This window comes from Eleginops maclovinus, chromosome 4, assembly GCF_036324505.1.
Source record: "Eleginops maclovinus isolate JMC-PN-2008 ecotype Puerto Natales chromosome 4, JC_Emac_rtc_rv5, whole genome shotgun sequence".
Taxonomy (NCBI): Eukaryota; Metazoa; Chordata; class Actinopteri; order Perciformes; family Eleginopidae; genus Eleginops; species Eleginops maclovinus.
This window is the reverse complement of record NC_086352.1, coordinates 4,372,790-4,390,318: the sequence shown is the minus strand read 5'-3', so window position 1 is coordinate 4,390,318 and position 17,529 is coordinate 4,372,790. Positions and strand designations below refer to the sequence as shown.

At 47.7% G+C, this 17,529-nt stretch overlaps 1 protein-coding gene across 1 annotated transcript in view; it reads right to left on the bottom strand.

Moving 5' to 3' along the window:
* Nucleotides 1–45: 45 nt before the first annotated feature.
* LOC134862848 (transient receptor potential cation channel subfamily M member 1-like) overlaps nucleotides 46–17,529 on the bottom strand; it is a 62,856-nt gene continuing 45,372 nt past the window's right edge. Inside the window, 8 exon segments of the mRNA XM_063880947.1 lie at nucleotides 46–503; nucleotides 862–1,400; nucleotides 1,494–1,626; nucleotides 1,845–2,047; nucleotides 6,494–6,638; nucleotides 6,823–6,843; nucleotides 14,440–14,632; nucleotides 15,353–15,604. Of these exon segments, the coding sequence (XP_063737017.1) occupies nucleotides 46–503; nucleotides 862–1,400; nucleotides 1,494–1,626; nucleotides 1,845–2,047; nucleotides 6,494–6,638; nucleotides 6,823–6,843; nucleotides 14,440–14,632; nucleotides 15,353–15,604 (1,944 nt within the window).

The following is a 17,529-nucleotide window of genomic DNA, read 5'->3' as shown; positions in this document are numbered from 1 at the left end:
CGAAGGAAGTTCCTTTTTGTTTCCTCTGTGTTTGTTTGCTATTTATCAGTCTCTGAACACCAGGTCCTTTGTGCTGCCGGCAGTTGGCAATGTTTCCTTGCCGTCCTTCTTACTCGTCTTCCTCGGGTTGATGTTGAGACTCTTGGAGCGCAGCGTCGGGTACATCCTGTCTTCAGGAGGCTCCTCACCGTCATTGTTACCGTGTGTACTACCCCCCTCAGTTTCCTCTCCTTCCTGTTTGTTCTCCAGGTCCTGGTGGGCGGGGCTACAGATGGCCGTGCTGCTGAAGAACTTCCTATTGGAGGAACCGCTGAGGGTGGGGGAGGACAGAGACTGCTTGACCTTTGACCTCTCCAGGGGGAAGGACGCGGCCCCCCCCAGCCGGGTTTTCTCCGGCGGGTCTGGGGGGCAGTGGGAGATCAGGATGTCAATGTTGGACAGAGACTGAGTCCTGTCTCTGGAACCCCCCATCTCCAGAGTCCGCCTGAAGTCCCTCACATCCGCTGAAACATGAAGCACAGGTTAGCATGTGTTAGCATGTGTAAGCACAGGTTAGCATGGGTTAGTACACGTTAGCGCAGGTGTACAAACTGTTTCTATCAGAGATAGTCCAAATCATTTACAAAGTTATACTTTTATCATCAATATAGACTTTGATTGCAGAAAATCCCAAATCATCATTTATCATGAAGTGTTTTTAAGGCAGATCTTCTCTTTACTCTCAGAACATGTTATCTGTTGGCAGTGGTTTTTGTTCACAAATGTATGACTTTAGTCTCAGAAAATGTCCACATTTTTATTTTACAACTTGAATCTTTCAACCATGGTCCTTCAGTGTAAGCCTCCTGGTTCTGGTCTCACCTGTCGGGGGTCGAGCTCGTCCCTTCGGGCTCAGTTGGATGCTCCCGTCGCCCCCCTCCGAGCCTCCGGAGACACGGCAGACGCCCTCCTCAAAGTCCCCAGCCCCGGACAGGCCCTTCCTCCCCTCTGTCTCCCCAGAGAGGCCCTTCCCCACCTCTGGGTCCCCGGAGAGGCCCTTCCCCAGCTTTGGGTTCCCGTGGACGCCCTTTCCTACCTCTGGGTCACCGGAGAGGCCCTTCCCGACCTCTGGGGACCCTGGGCCCCGGTCCTCCACCTCCAGCTGGTAACGGTACAGGCTGTACCCGTCGCTGCTGTTCATGCTGCCTTGGCGCAAAAGAGGGGGTGCCTCACAGACGGAGGACCCCCGGCTGCGGACCAGCTCAGCCCGGTCCAGGCCCCCCAGCCGCTCCAGAGCACTCAGCATCCGGGAGGAGAACTCCTCCAGCTGAGACAGCCGGAGGTCCACCGTCTGCAGGGACGCCTTCATCGAGTGCTCCCGCTCGTTCACCTCCTCCAGACGCATGGACATGTTCTCCACCCTGACCACACATACACACATGAAGGAAGTGTGTATAAGTAATATAGTTTATATAGATATATATACAGTATATGGGGGGGTACATAAGGGGTACCTCTCTGAGGTGACTCTGATCCTCTCATTGTTGGACGACTGTTTCTCGTCCTGCTTCTCTCTGAAGTACTCCTCCACACATTGCTCCTCAAACTCATGCAGACTCTTCAGCTCCTCCGCACTCAGAACCAGCTCTGAAATAAACCGATATATAAATATATAATAACACACATATTTATTATGTGAGTAGAGGACATATCTACGTTCATCTGTAATTTAACATCAGACAGATATTCATGTGTGTGTTGGTTATCATCAGAGTTACAGTATATGTTATATCTTGCGTTTACTGTATATATGTTCTTATTAAATATAGGACGTCAGATATGAATCTATAAATCCAGGGTCTTACGGAGGCGCTTTTCGCCGTCGTCGCGCTCGCCGTCGGTCCGGCGCCGGCAGCGGCAGCAGAGTCTGAGCAGCACGATGTAAATGTGCGGGAAGACGATGAGGGGTGGGGGCAGGATTGGCCGGTCGTGGAAGGTCATGATCAGCTGATAGCGCTGGAACTTCCACACCTGGTTAGAGATAGACTTCACCTCAAAGAAGGTGTTACTGCGGAGAGGAACAGGAGGACACCAGGTTAGCCTCGTGCTAGTCCGAGCTTGAAAAAATATCCTAGCATTGTGATAGCGTTAAAACTGTGTCTCATGCTAACCCTAAAACATGTTCAGACTTAGTTTTGTGCCAAAAATAAAACGCAAACTCATGCTCATTTTCAAAGTTTGCCGTGTGCTAACGTTCATACCTAGCTATGCGCTAAAGTTAACACTTTGTCTTGTGCTAATGACAAAACCAAGTCGTGCTAAGGTTTACAACTAGCCTTGTGCTATCATTCAATTTAACTAACGTTTAAATAGCTTTCAAAGTTAGCCTCATGCTAACGGTTGAACTTGCAGATGCTATTATTAGATTTGTTGAGAGGTGAGACGATTTCACTGAAGACTTAAACAGAATACAGATTACTGTTGATATAAACTGGGAAATACCCTTTTATTTTGTAGAGGTGTTGACCTGGGGTCAGTGTGTTTCCTGATCTGGGGTCAGTGTGTTTCCTGATCTGGGGTCAGTATGTTTCCTGATCTGGGGTCAGTATGTTTCCTGATCTGGGGTCAGTGTGTTTCCTGATCTGGGGTCAGTGTGTTTCCTGACCTGGGGTCAGTATGTTTCCTGATCTGGGGTCAGTGTGTTTCCTGATCTGGGGTCAGTATGTTTCCTGATCTGGGGTCAGTATGTTTCCTGATCTGGGGTCAGTGTGTTTCCTGATCTGGGGTCAGTATGTTTCCTGACCTGGGGTCAGTATGTTTCCTGATCTGGGGTCAGTATGTTTCCTGACCTGGGGTCAGTATGTTTCCTGACCTGGGGTCAGTATGTTTCCTGATCTGGGGTCAGTATGTTTCCTGACCTGGGGTCAGTATGTTTCCTGATCTGGGGTCAGTGTGTTTCCTGATCTGGGGTCAGTGTGTTTCCTGATCTGGGGTCAGTATGTTTCCTGACCTGGGGTCAGTATGTTTCCTGATCTGGGGTCAGTGTGTTTCCTGATCTGGGGTCAGTGTGTTTCCTGATCTGGGGTCACTATGTTTCCTGATCTGGGGTCAGTATGTTTCCTGACCTGGGGTCAGTATGTTTCCTGATCTGGGGTCAGTGTGTTTCCTGATCTGGGGTCAGTGTGTTTCCTGATCTGGGGTCAGTATGTTTCCTGACCTGGGGTCAGTATGTTTCCTGACCTGGGGTCAGTATGTTTCCTGACCTGGGGTCAGTGTGTTTCCTGATCTGGGGTCAGTATGTTTCCTGATCTGGGGTCAGTGTGTTTCCTGATCTGGGGTCAGTGTGTTTCCTGATCTGGGGTCAGTATGTTTCCTGACCTGGGGTCAGTGTGTTTCCTGATCTGGGGTCAGTATGTTTCCTGATCTGGGGTCAGTGTGTTTCCTGATCTGGGGTCAGTATGTTTCCTGACCTGGGGTCAGTGTGTTTCCTGATCTGGGGTCAGTGTGTTTCCTGATCTGGGGTCAGTGTGTTTCCTGATCTGGGGTCAGTATGTTTCCTGATCTGGGGTCAGTGTGTTTCCTGATCTGGGGTCAGTGTGTTTCCTGATCTGGGGTCAGTGTGTTTCCTGATCTGGGGTCAGTATGTTTCCTGACCTGGGGTCAGTGTGTTTCCTGATCTGGGGTCAGTATGTTTCCTGATCTGGGGTCAGTGTGTTTCCTGATCTGGGGTCAGTGTGTTTCCTGACCTGGGGTCAGTATGTTTCCTGATCTGGGGTCAGTGTGTTTCCTGATCTGGGGTCAGTATGTTTCCTGATCTGGGGTCAGTATGTTTCCTGATCTGGGGTCAGTGTGTTTCCTGATCTGGGGTCAGTATGTTTCCTGACCTGGGGTCAGTATGTTTCCTGATCTGGGGTCAGTATGTTTCCTGACCTGGGGTCAGTATGTTTCCTGATCTGGGGTCAGTATGTTTCCTGACCTGGGGTCAGTATGTTTCCTGATCTGGGGTCAGTGTGTTTCCTGATCTGGGGTCAGTGTGTTTCCTGATCTGGGGTCAGTATGTTTCCTGACCTGGGGTCAGTATGTTTCCTGATCTGGGGTCAGTATGTTTCCTGACCTGGGGTCAGTATGTTTCCTGACCTGGGGTCACTATGTTTCCTGATCTGGGGTCAGTGTGTTTCCTGATCTGGGGTCAGGAAGTTTCCTGACCTGGGGTTAGTGTGTTTCCTGATCTGGGGTCAGTGTGTTTCCTGATCTGGGGTCAGGAAGTTTCCTGACCTGGGGTTAGTGTGTTTCCTGATCTGGGGTCAGTGTGTTTCCTGACCTGGGGTCAGTGTGTTTCCTGATCTGGGGTCAGTGTGTTTCCTGATCTGGGGTCAGTGTGTTTCCTGATCTGGGGTCAGTGTGTTTCCTGACCTGGGGTCAGTGTGTTTCCTGATCTGGGGTCAGTGTGTTTCCTGACCTGGGGTCAGTGTGTTTCCTGATCTGGGGTCAGTGTGTTTCCTGATCTGGGGTCAGTGTGTTTCCTGATCTGGGGTCAGTGTGTTTCCTGATCTGGGGTCAGTATGTTTCCTGACCTGGGGTCAGTATGTTTCCTGATCTGGGGTCTGGGGTTAGTATGTTTCCTGATCTGGGGTCAGTGTGTTTCCTGACCTGGGGTCATATGTTTCCTGATCTGGGGTCAGTGTGTTTCCTGATCTGGGGTCAGTGTGTTTCCTGATCTGGGGTCAGTATGTTTCCTGACCTGGGGTCAGTATGTTTCCTGATCTGGGGTCTGGGGTTAGTATGTTTCCTGATCTGGGGTTAGTATGTTTCCTGACCTGGGGTCATATGTTTCCTGATCTGGGGTCAGTGTGTTTCCTGATCTGGGGTCAGTGTGTTTCCTGATCTGGGGTCAGTGTGTTTCCTGATCTGGGGTCAGTGTGTTTCCTGACCTGGGGTCAGTATGTTTCCTGATCTGGGGTCAGTATGTTTCCTGATCTGGGGTTAGTATGTTTCCTGATCTGGCGTCAGTATGTTTCCTGATCTGGAGTCAGTATGTTTCCTGATCTGGGGTCAGTATGTTTCCTGATCTGGGGTCAGTGTGTTTCCTGATCTGGGGTCAGTGTGTTTCCTGATCTGGGGTCAGTATGTTTCCTGATCTGGGGTCAGTGTGTTTCCTGATCTGGGGTCAGTGTGTTTCCTGATCTGGGGTCAGTATGTTTCCTGACCTGGGGTCAGTATGTTTCCTGATCTGGGGTCTGGGGTTAGCATGTTTCCTGATCTGGGGTCAGTGTGTTTCCTGACCTGGGGTCATATGTTTCCTGATCTGGGGTCAGTGTGTTTCCTGATCTGGGGTCAGTGTGTTTCCTGATCTGGGGTCAGTATGTTTCCTGACCTGGGGTCAGTATGTTTCCTGATCTGGGGTCTGGGGTTAGTATGTTTCCTGATCTGGGGTTAGTATGTTTCCTGACCTGGGGTCATATGTTTCCTGATCTGGGGTCAGTGTGTTTCCTGATCTGGGGTCAGTGTGTTTCCTGATCTGGGGTCAGTGTGTTTCCTGATCTGGGGTCAGTGTGTTTCCTGACCTGGGGTCAGTATGTTTCCTGATCTGGGGTCAGTATGTTTCCTGATCTGGGGTTAGTATGTTTCCTGACCTGGGGTCAGTATGTTTCCTGATCTGGGGTCAGTGTGTTTCCTGACCTGGGGTCAGTATGTTTCCTGATCTGGGGTCAGTGATGTTTCCTGAATCTGGGGTCAGTGTGTTTCCTGATCTGGGGTCAGTGTGTTTCCTGATCTGGGGTCAGTGTGTTTCCTGATCTGGGGTCAGTGTGTTTCCTGATCTGGGGTCAGTGTGTTTCCTGACCTGGGGTCAGTATGTTTCCTGATCTGGGGTCAGTATGTTTCCTGATCTGGGGTCAGTATGTTTCCTGATCTGGGGTCAGTATGTTTCCTGATCTGGGGTCAGTGTGTTTCCTGATCTGGGGTCAGTGTGTTTCCTGATCTGGGGTCAGTGTGTTTCCTGATCTGGGGTCAGTGTGTTTCCTGATCTGGGGTCAGTATGTTTCCTGATCTGGGGTCAGTATGTTTCCTGACCTGGGGTCAGTGTGTTTCCTGATCTGGGGTCAGTGTGTTTCCTGATCTGGGGTCAGTATGTTTCCTGATCTGGGGTCAGTATGTTTCCTGACCTGGGGTCAGTGTGTTTCCTGATCTGGGGTCAGTATGTTTCCTGATCTGGGGTCAGTATGTTTCCTGATCTGGGGTCAGTGTGTGTCCTGATCTGGGGTCAGTATGTTTCCTGATCTGGGGTCAGTATGTTTCCTGATCTGGCGTCAGTATGTTTCCTGATCTGGAGTCAGTATGTTTCCTGGTCTGGGGTCAGTATGTTTCCTGACCTGGGGTCAGTGTGTTTCCTGATCTGGGGTCAGTGTGTGTCCTGATCTGGGGTCAGTGTGTTTCCTGATCTGGGGTCAGTGTGTGTCCTGATCTGGGGTCAGTATGTGCTGTTTATATTATACTGTATGTATTTAACACTGACTTGAAGACGGCGATGAGCAGGTTGACCAGCAGGATGTTAGCAACCAGCAGGTAGCAGGCCATGATGGCGGGGGTGAGCCAGGCACCCGGGATACAGGGGGGGAGCTTCTTCCCGTCTTCATCGTACAAGTTGTCTCCGCACGGAGCTAAATGCAAACACAACATTATTATTTGTGCACTATCTATATCTAAATCACCTGTGCAGGTAATGTACTTTCAGGAAACATTCACAATTAAAAACATGCTGGACAAACTTGTGAAGGCTTTTATTGTGAAAGACTAATAGATAGTGAGCTGAATTTCACAGTAAAATCAGTCTGAGACACTTACGGTTGATTTCCATAGCATAAACTGTCCGCCAGCAGTCGAAGGGGAGCAGAGAAGAGGCAGAACATTAATTATAGTAATAGTAAATATCAAAACAGAGTCAGAGAGCAGGAAGAACACCACATCATGTCAACAACAGAAATAATAACAGAAGAAGATTAGAAGTATTGAAACTCAGATGTTAATTGGACAGCAGAGGACATACAGTATCTGCCCTGTGGGGACATTTCTGTGGAAAGATGGTGAGGATAGAGGGTGGAACAGAGGTTGAGGAGAGAGGTTAAGGACACAGGTTAAGGACAGAGTTAAGGACAGAGTTAAGGATACAGGTTAAGGACACAGGTTAAGGACAGAGTTAAGGAGAGTTAAGGATACAGGTTAAGGACACAGGTTAAGGACAGAGTTAAGGATAGAGGTTAAAGACAGAGTTAAGGATAGAGGTTAAAGACAGAGTTAAGGACACAGGTTAAGGACACAGGTTAAGGACAGAGTTAAGGATAGAGGATTAAGGACAGAGTTAAGGATAGAGGTTAAGGACAAAGGTTAAGGACAGAGTTAAGGATAGATGTTAAGGACACAGGTTAAGGACAAAGTTAAGGATAGAAGATTAAGGACAGAGTTAAGGATAGAGGTTAAGGACAGAGTTAAGGATAGAGGATTAAGGACAGAGTTAAGGATAGAGGTTAAGGACAGAGTTAAGGATAGAGGGTTAAGGACACAGGTTAAGGACACAGGTTAATGACACAGGTTAAGGACACAGGTTAAGGACAGAGTTAACGCTAGAGGGTTAAGGATAGAGTTTAAGGACACAGTTTAAGGACACAGGTTAAGGACACAGGTTAAGGACAGAGTTAAGGATAGATGGTTAAGGACAGAAGTTAAGGATAGAGGGTTAAGGACAGAGTTAAGGATAGAGTTTAAGGACAGAGTTAAGGATAGAGGTTAAGGACAGAGTTAAGGATAGAGGGTAAAGGACAGAGTTAAGGACAGAGTTAAGGACACAGGTTAAGGACAGAGTTAAGGACAGACGTTAAGGATAGAGGTTAAGGACCGAAGTTAAGGACAGAATGTAAGGACACAGGTTAAGGACACAGGTTAAGGACACAGGTTAAGGACACAGGTTAAGGACAGAGTTAAGGATAGAGGGTAAAGGACAGAGTTAAGGATAGAGGTTAAGCACAGAGTTTCCAGACACAGGTTAAGGACAGAGTTTAAGGACACAGGTTAAGGACAGAGTTAAGGACAGACGTTAAGGATAGAGGTTAAGGACCGAAGTTAAGGACAGAATTTAAGGACACAGGTTAAGGACAGAGTGTAAGGACATAGGTTAAGGATAGAGGTTAAGGACACAGGATAAGGACACAGGTTAAGGACAGAGTTTAAGGACACAGGTTAAGGACAGAGTTAAGGATAGAGGTTAAGGATAGAGGTTAAGGACAGAGTTTAAGGACATAGGTTAAGGACACAGGTTAAGGATAAAGGTTAAGGATTGAGGTTAAGTACACAGATTAAGGACACAGTTTAAGGATAGAGGTTAAGGACACAGGTTAAGGACACAGGTTAAGGACACAGGTTAAGGAAAAAGGTTAAGGACACAGGTTAAGGACACAGGTTGAGGACAGAGTTTAAGGACACAGGTAAAGGACACAGGTTAAGGACAGAGTTTACAGACACAGGTTAAAGACAGAGTTTAAGGACACATGTTAAGGACAGAGTTAAGGACACAGTTTAAGGATAGAGGTTAAGGACACAGGTTAAGGACACAGGTTAAGGACACAGGTTAAGGAAAAAGGTTAAGGACACACGTTAAGGACACAGGTTGAGGACAGAGTTTAAGGACACAGGTAAAGGACACAGATTAAGGACAGAGTTTACAGACACAGGTTAAAGACAGAGTTTAAGGACACATGTTAAGGACAGAGTTTAAGGACATAGGTTAAGGATAGAGGTTAAGGACACAGGTGAAGGACACAGGTTAAGGACACAGTTTAAGGATAGAGGTTACGGACACAGGTTAAGGACACAGGTTAAAGACACAGGTTAAGGACACAGGTTAAGGATTGAGGTTAAGGACACAGGTAAAGGACACAGGTAAAGGACAGAGTTTACAGACACAGGTAAAGGACAGAGTTTACAGACACAGGTAAAGGACAGAGTTTACAGACACAGGTAAAGGACAGAGTTTACAGACACAGGTTAAGGACAGAGTTTAAGGACATAGGTTAAGGATAGAGGTTAAGGACACAGGTTAAGGACACAGGTTAAGGAAAGAGGTTAAGGATAGAGGTTAAAGACACAGGTTAAGGACACAGGTTAAGGATACAGGTTAAGGACACAGGTTAAGGACACAGGTTAAGCACACAGGTTAAGGAAATAGGTTAAGGACACAGGTTAAGGAAATAGGTTAAGGACACAGGTTAAGGAAAGAGGTTAAGGACACAGGTTAAGGACACAGATTAAGGACACAGGTTAAGGACACAGGTTAAGGACACAGGTTAAGGACACAGGTTAAGGACAGAGGTTAAGGATAGAGGTTAAGGACACAGGTTAAGGACACAGGTTAAGGACACAGGTTAAGGATAGAGGTTAAGGACACAGGTTAAGGACAGAGGTTAAGGATAGAGGTTAAGGACACATGTTAAGGACACAGGTTAAGGACACAGGTTAAGGATAGAGGTTAAGGACACAGGTTAAGGACAGAGGTTAAGGACACAGGTTAAGGACACAGATTAAGGACACAGGTTAAGGACACAGGTTAAGGACACAGGTTAAGGACACAGGTTAAGGACAGAGGTTAAGGATAGAGGTTAAGGACACATGTTAAGGACACAGGTTAAGGACACAGGTTAAGGATAGAGGTTAAGGACACAGGTTAAGGACAGAGGTTAAGGACACAGGTTAAGGACACAGGTTAAGGACACAGGTTAAGGAAATAGGTTAAGGACACAGGTTAAGGAAAGAGGTTAAGGACACAGGTTAAGGACACAGATTAAGGACACAGGTTAAGGACACAGGTTAAGGACACAGGTTAAGGACAGAGGTTAAGGACAGAGGTTAAGGATAGAGGTTAAGGACACAGGTTAAGGACACAGGTTAAGGATAGAGGTTAAGGACACAGGTTAAGGATAGAGGTTAAGGACACAGGTTAAGGACACAGGTTAAGGACACATGTTAAGGATAGAGGTTAAGGACAGAGGTTAAGGAAACAGGTTAAGGACACAGGTTAAGGACACATGTTAAGGATAGAGGTTAAGGATAAAGGTTAAGGAAAGAGGTTAAGGATAGAGGTTAAGGACACAGGTTAAGGATAGAGGTTAAGGACACAGGTTAAGGACAGAGTGTAAGGACATAGGTTAAGGATAGAGGTTAAGGACACAGATTAAGGACACAGGTTAAGGACAGAGTTAAGGACACAGGTTAAGGACAGAGTTAAGGATAGAGGTTAAGGATAGAGGTTAAGGACAGAGTTTAAGGACATAGGTTAAGGACAGAGTTAAGGATAGAGGTTAAGTACACAGATTAAGGACACAGTTTAAGGATAGAGTTTAAGGACACAGGTTAAGGACACAGGTTAAGGAAAAAGGTTAAGGATTGAGGTTAAGGACACAGGTTGAGGACAGAGTATAAGGACACAGGTAAAGGACACAGGTTAAGGACAGAGTTTACAGATACAGGTTAAAGACAGAGTTTAAGGACACATGTTAAGGACAGAGTTAAGGATAGAGGTTAAGGACAGAGTTTAAGGACATAGGTTAAGGATAGAGGTTAAGGACACAGGTGAAGGACACAGGTTAAGGACACAGTTTAAGGATAGAGGTTAAGTACACAGGTTAAGGACACAGGTTAAGGATAGAGGTTAAAGACACAGGTTAAGGACACGGGTTAAGGATTGAGGTTAAGGACACAGGTAAAGGACACAGGTAAAGGACAGAGTTTACAGACACAGGTAAAGGACAGAGTTTACAGACACAGGTAAAGGACAGAGTTTACAGACACAGGTAAAGGACAGAGTTTAAGGACACATGTTAAGGACAGAATTAAGGATAGAGGTTAAGGACAGAGTTTAAGGACATAGGTTAAGGATAGAGGTTAAGGACACAGGTTAAGGACACAGGTTAAGGAAAGAGGTTAAGGATAGAGGTTAAGGACACAGGTTAAGGACACAGGTTAAGGAAAGACGTTAAGGAAAGAGGTTAAGGAAAGAGGTTAAGGAAAGAGGTTAGGGACACAGGTTAAGGACACAGGTTAAGGAAAGACGTTAAGGAAAGAGGTTAAGGAAAGAGGTTAAGGAAAGAGGTTAAGGAAAGAGGTTAAGGACACAGGTTAAGGATAGAGGTTAAGGATAGAGGTTAAGGACACAGGTTAAGGACACAGGTTAAGGAAAGAGGTTAAGGAAAGAGGTTAAGGATACAGGTAGGACACAGGTTAAGGAAAGAGGTTAAAGATACAGGTTAAGGACACAGGTTAAGGACAGAGGTTAAGGAAAGACGTTAAGGAAAGAGGTTAAGGAAAGAGGTTAAGGAAAGAGGTTAAGGAAAGAGGTTAAGGAAAGAGGTTAAGGATAGAGGTTAAGGACAGAGGTTAAGGACACAGGTTAAGGACACAGGTTAAGGAAAGACGTTAAGGAAAGAGGTTAAGGACACAGGTTAAGGACACAGGTTAAGGAAAGACGTTAAGGAAAGAGGTTAAGGAAAGAGGTTAAGGAAAGAGGTTAAGGAAAGAGGTTAAGGAAAGAGGTTAAGGAAAGACGTTTAGGAAAGAGGTTAAGGAAAGAGGTTAAAGATACAGGTTAAGGACACAGGTTAAGGAAAGACGTTAAGGAAAGAGGTTAAGGAAAGAGGTTAAGGAAAGAGGTTAAGGATAGAGGTTAAGGACACAGGTTAAGGACACAGGTTAAGGAAAGACGTTAAGGAAAGAGATTAAGGAAAGAGGTTAAGGAAAGAGGTTAAGGAAAGAGGTTAAGGATAGAGGTTAAGGACAGAGGTTCAGGACACAGGTTAAGGACACAGGTTAAGGAAAGACGTTAAGGAAAGAGGTTAAGGAAAGAGGTTAAGGAAAGAGGTTAAGGATAGAGGTTAAGGACAGAGGTTAAGGACACAGGTTAAGGACACAGGTTAAGGAAAGACGTTAAGGAAAGAGGTTAAGGAAAGAGGTTAAGGAAAGAGGTTAAGGAAAGAGGTTAAGGATAGAGGTTAAGGACAGAGGTTCAGGACACAGGTTAAGGACACAGGTTAAGGACACAGGTTAAGGACACAGGTTAAGGAAAGACGTTAAGGAAAGAGGTTAAGGAAAGAGGTTAAGGAAAGAGGTTAAGGAAAGAGGTTAAGGAAAGAGGTTAAGGATAGAGGTTAAGGACAGAGGTTAAAGATACAGGTTAAGGACACAGGTTAAGGACACAGGTTAAGGAAAGAGGTTAAGGAAAGAGGTTAAGGAAAGAGGTTAAGGAAAGAGGTTAAGGATAGAGGTTAAGGACAGAGGTTAAGGACACAGTTTAAGGACACAGGTTAAGGAAAGACGTTAAGGAAAGAGGTTAAGGAAAGAGGTTAAGGAAAGAGGTTAAGGATAGAGGTTAAGGACAGAGGTTCAGGACACAGGTTAAGGACACAGGTTAAGGAAAGACGTTAAGGAAAGAGGTTAAGGAAAGAGGTTAAGGAAAGAGGTTAAGGATAGAGGTTAAGGACACAGGTTAAGGACACATGTTAAGGATAGAGGTTGAAGATAGAGGTTAAGGATAGAGGTTAAGGAAAGAGGTTAAGGATAGAGGTTAAGGATAGAGGTTGAGGACACAGGTTAAGGACACATGTTAAGGATAGAGGTTAAGGACACAGGTTAAGGATAGAGGTTAAGGATAGAGGTTAAGGACACAGGTTAAGGACACAGGTTAAGGACACAGGTTAAGGATAGAGGTTAAGGACACAGGTTAAGGATAGAGGTTAAGGACAGAGGTTAAGGATAGAGGTTAAGGACAGAGGTTAAGGATAGAGGTTAAGGACACAGGTTAAGGACACAGGTTAAGGGAAGAGGTTAAGGACAGAGGTTAAGGATAGAGGTTAAGGACAGAGGTTAAGGATAGAGGTTAAGGACACAGGTTAAGGATAGAGGTGAAGGACACAGTTTAAGGACACAGGTTAAAGAAAGAGGTTAAGGATAGAGGTTAAGGACACATTTTAAGGATAGAGGTTGAGGACACAGTTTAAGGATAGAGGTTAAGGATAGAGGTTAAGGAAAGAGGTTAAGGATAGAGGTTAAGGATAGAGGTTAAGGACACAGGTTAAGGACACAGGTTAAGGATAGAGGTTAAGGACACAGGTTAAGGATAGAGGTTAAGGATAGAGGTTAAGGACACAGGTTAAGGACACAGGTTAAGGATAGAGGTTAAGGACACAGGTTAAGGATAGAGGTTAAGGACAGAGGTTAAGGATAGAGGTTAAGGACAGAGGTTAAGGAAAGAGGTTAAGGACACAGGTTAAGGACACAGGTTAAGGGAAGAGGTTAAGGATAGAGGTTAAGGACACAGGTTAAGGATAGAGGTTAAGGATAGAGGTTAAGGATAGAGGTTAAGGACACAGTTTAAGGATAGAGGTTGAGGACACAGTTTAACGACACAGGTTAAGGACAGAGTTTAAGGATAGAGGTTAAGGACACAGGTTAAGGACACAGGTTAAGGAAAGAGGTTAAGGATAGAGGTTAAGGATAGAGGTTAAGGATAGAGGTTAAGGATAGAGGTTAAGGATAGAGGTTAAGGACACAGGTTAAGGAAAGAGGTTAAGGAAAGAGGTTAAGGATAGAGGTTAAGGATAGAGGTTAAGGACACAGGTTAAGGAAAGAGGTTAAGGAAAGAGGTTAAGGATAGAGGTTAAGGATAGAGGTTGAGGTTAGAGGTTAAGGAAAGAGTTTAAGGATAGAGGTTAAGGAAAGAGGTTAAGGATAGAGGTTAAGGATAGAGGTTAAGGACACAGGTTAAGGAAAGAGGTTGAGGTTAGAGGTTAAGGAAAGAGTTTAAGGATAGAGGTTAAGGAAAGAGGTTAAGGATAGAGGTTAAGGATAGAGGTTAAGGACACAGTTTAAGGACAGAGGTTAAGGATAGAGGTTAAGGACACAGTTTAAGGACAGAGGTTAAGGATAGAGGTTGAGGATAGAGGTTAAGGACACAGGTTAAGGAAAGAGGTTGAGGTTAGAGGTTAAGGAAAGAGTTTAAGGATAGAGGTTAAGGAAAGAGGTTAAGGATAGAGGTTAAGGATAGAGGTTAAGGACACAGTTTAAGGACAGAGGTTAAGGATAGAGGTTAAGGACACAGTTTAAGGACAGAGGTTAAGGATAGAGGTTGAGGATAGAGGTTAAGGACACAGGTTAAGGAAAGAGGTTAAGGATAGAGGTTAAGGACACAGGTTAAGGAAAGAGGTTGAGGTTAGAGGTTAAGGAAAGAGGTTAAGGATAGAGGTTAAGGATAGAGGTTAAGGACACAGGTTAAGGAAAGAGGTTGAGGTTAGAGGTTAAGGAAAGAGTTTAAGGATAGAGGTTAAGGATAGAGGTTAAGGACACAGTTTAAGGACAGAGGTTAAGGATAGAGGTTGAGGATAGAGGTTGAGGACAGTGAGGAGGGACAGCTTGCACCCTTACTATGAACTGTAATCTTACGATCTATGGAGTCTGCAAACACCTCTCCGTAGATCATCCAGTACGGCATGTAGAAGATGTTGCGGGCCAGCCTCCAGGTGGGCTTCTCGTCCGGGTGAAGGATCGCCTGCCGTGCCACCCCAAAGCTCATCAGGACCACCAGCATGATGACCACGAAGTAAAGCATGTCGATCATCTGTTATAAACATCAGGACCAGCAGCATGAGGACCCCCAAATACAGCAAGTCTGTTATAAACATCAGGACCAGCAGCATGAGGACCCCCAAATACAGCAAGTCTGTTATAAACATCAGGACCAGCAGCATGAGGACCCCCAAATACAGCAAGTCTGTTATAAACATCAGGACCAGCAGCATGAGGACCCCCAAATACAGCAAGTCTGTTATAAACATCAGGACCAGCAGCATGAGGACCCCCAAATACAGCAAGTCTGTTATAAACATCAGGACCAGCAGCATGAGGACCCCCAAATACAGCAAGTCTGTTATAAACATCAGGACCAGCAGCATGAGGACCCCCAAATACAGCACGTCTGTTATAAACATCAGGACCAGCAGCATGAGGACCCCCAAATACAGCAAGTCTGTTATAAACATCAGGACCAGCAGCATGAGGACCCCCAAATACAGCACGTCTGTTATAAACATCAGGACCAGCAGCATGAGGACCCCCAAATACAGCACGTCTGTTATAAACATCAGGAGTATAAGGACCACCAAATAAAGACTTTTGCAAACAGTCTCCATCCTGCTCTGAAATCCTAGTGCTCCATTAGAGTCCCGGCCTTGGGACTTTTACCAGTCAGTAATGCATCATAGTTAAAGCGCCACCTGCTGTTGACAGGAAGCCGTATTGTAATGAGCATCAGTAACCGTTACATGATGGAGTGCAGTACCATCTTCCCGATCATCATGACGTAGGGCCCCAGGTACTTGTTGACGCCGAAGATGTCCAGGACGCGGATGTACCAGAAGATGATGTCCACGCAGTAGATGACGCGTCCGTAGCCCATGTAGGGTTCGCTCTGCAGCCGCAGGAGAAGGCCCAACAGGAACACGGAAATGGCCGCCAGGTCCGTGATGTTCCAGTAATCCTCCAGCCAAACGTTGATCTTCTGCTTCAGCTTCCCTGGCTCCGACATCAGGATCTGGGGGGGGGGGGGGGGTGTTCAGTAGATTTATCTACCTCCTGTCCTCCGGGCCACTCCCATCTCATGCAAGACTGTCCAGAGGTTTGTTCTGGATTTACTTGCTGTCTGACCTCCCTCTGACCTCCCTCTGACCTCCCTCTGACCTCCCCCTGACCTGCCTCTGACCGTCCTCTGACCTCCCTCGGACCGTCCTCTGACCTCCCTCTGACCTGCCTCTGACCTTCCTCTGACCTGCCTCTGACCTTCCTCTGACCTGCCTCTGACCTCCCTCTGACCTCCCCCTGACCTCCCTCTGACCTTCCTCTGACCTGCCTCTGACCGTCCTCTGACCTGCCTCTGACCTCCCTCTGACCTCCCTCTGACCTCCCTCGGACCATCCTCTGACCTCCCTCTGACCTCCCTCTGACCTTCCTCTGACCTCCCTCTGACCGTCCTCTGACCTGCCTCTGACCTCCCTCTGACCTCCCTCTGACCTCCTTCGGACCTGCCTCTGACCTTCCTCTGACCTGCCTCTGACCGTCCTCTGACCTGCCTCTGACCTCCATCTGACCTCCCTCTGACCTCCCTCTGACCTCCCTCTGACCTGCCTCTGACCTGCCTCTGACCTCCCTCTGACCTCCCTCTGACCTGCCTCTGACCTCCCTCTGACCTCCCTCTGACCTCCCCCTGACCTGCCTCTGACCTCCTTCTGACCGTCCTCTGACCTGCCTCTGACCTCCCTCTGACCTCCCTCTGACCTCCCTCTGACCTGCCTCTGACCTTCCTCTGACCTGCCTCTGACCTCCCTCTGACCTCCCCCTGACCTCCCTCTGACCTCCCTCTGACCTGCCTCTGAGCTTCCTCTGACCTGCCTCTGACCTGCCTCTGACCTCCCTCGGACCGTCCTCTGACGTCCTCTGACCTCCCTCGGGCCATCCTCTGACCGTCCTCTGACCTGCCTCTGACTTTCCTCTGACCGTCCTCTGACCTCCCTCTGACCTCCCTCTGACCGTCCTCTGACCTGCCTCTGACCCTCCTCTGACCTCCCTCTGACCTCCCTCTGACCGTCCTCTGACCGTCCTCTGACCTCCCTCTGACCGTCCTCTGACCTCCCTCTGACCTCCCTCTGACCTCCCTCTGACCTGCCTCTGACCGTCCTCTGACCTGCCTCTGACCGTCCTCTGACCTCCCTCTGACCGTCCTCTGACCTCCCTCTGACCTCCCTCTGACCTCCCTCTGACCTCCCCCTGACCGTCCTCTGACCTGCCTCTGACCTCCCTCTGACCTCCCTCTGACCTCCCTCGGACCGTCCTCTGACCTCCCTCTGACCTCCCTCTGACCTCCCTCTGACCTTCCTCTGACCGTCCTCTGACCTGCCTCTGACATCCCTCTGACCTCCCTCTGACCTCCTTCGGACCTGCCTCTGACCTTCCTCTGACCTGCCTGACCGTCCTCTGACCTGCCTCTGACCGTCCTCTGACCTGCCTCTGACCTCCATCTGACCTCCCTCTGACCTGCCTCTGACCTCCCTCTGACCTCCCTCTGACCTGCCTCTGACCTCCCTCTGACCTCCCTCTGACCGACGTCTGACCTGCCTCTGACCTCCCTCTGACCTGCCTCTGACCTCCCTCTGACCTGCCTCTGACCTCCCTCTGACCTCCGTCTGACCTGCCTCTGACCTCCCTCTGACCTCCCCCTGACCTCCCTCTGACCTCCCTCTGACCTGCCTCTGAGCTTCCTCTGACCTCCCTCTGACCTCCCTCTGACCTGCCTCTGAGCTTCCTCTGACCTGCCTCTGACCTCCCTCGGACCGTCCTCTGACGTCCTCTGACCTCCCTCTGACCTGCCTCTGATCGTCCTCTGACCTCCCTCTGACCTCCCTCTGACGTCCCTCTGACCGTCCTCTGACCTCCCTCTGACCTCCCTCTGACCTCCCTCTGACT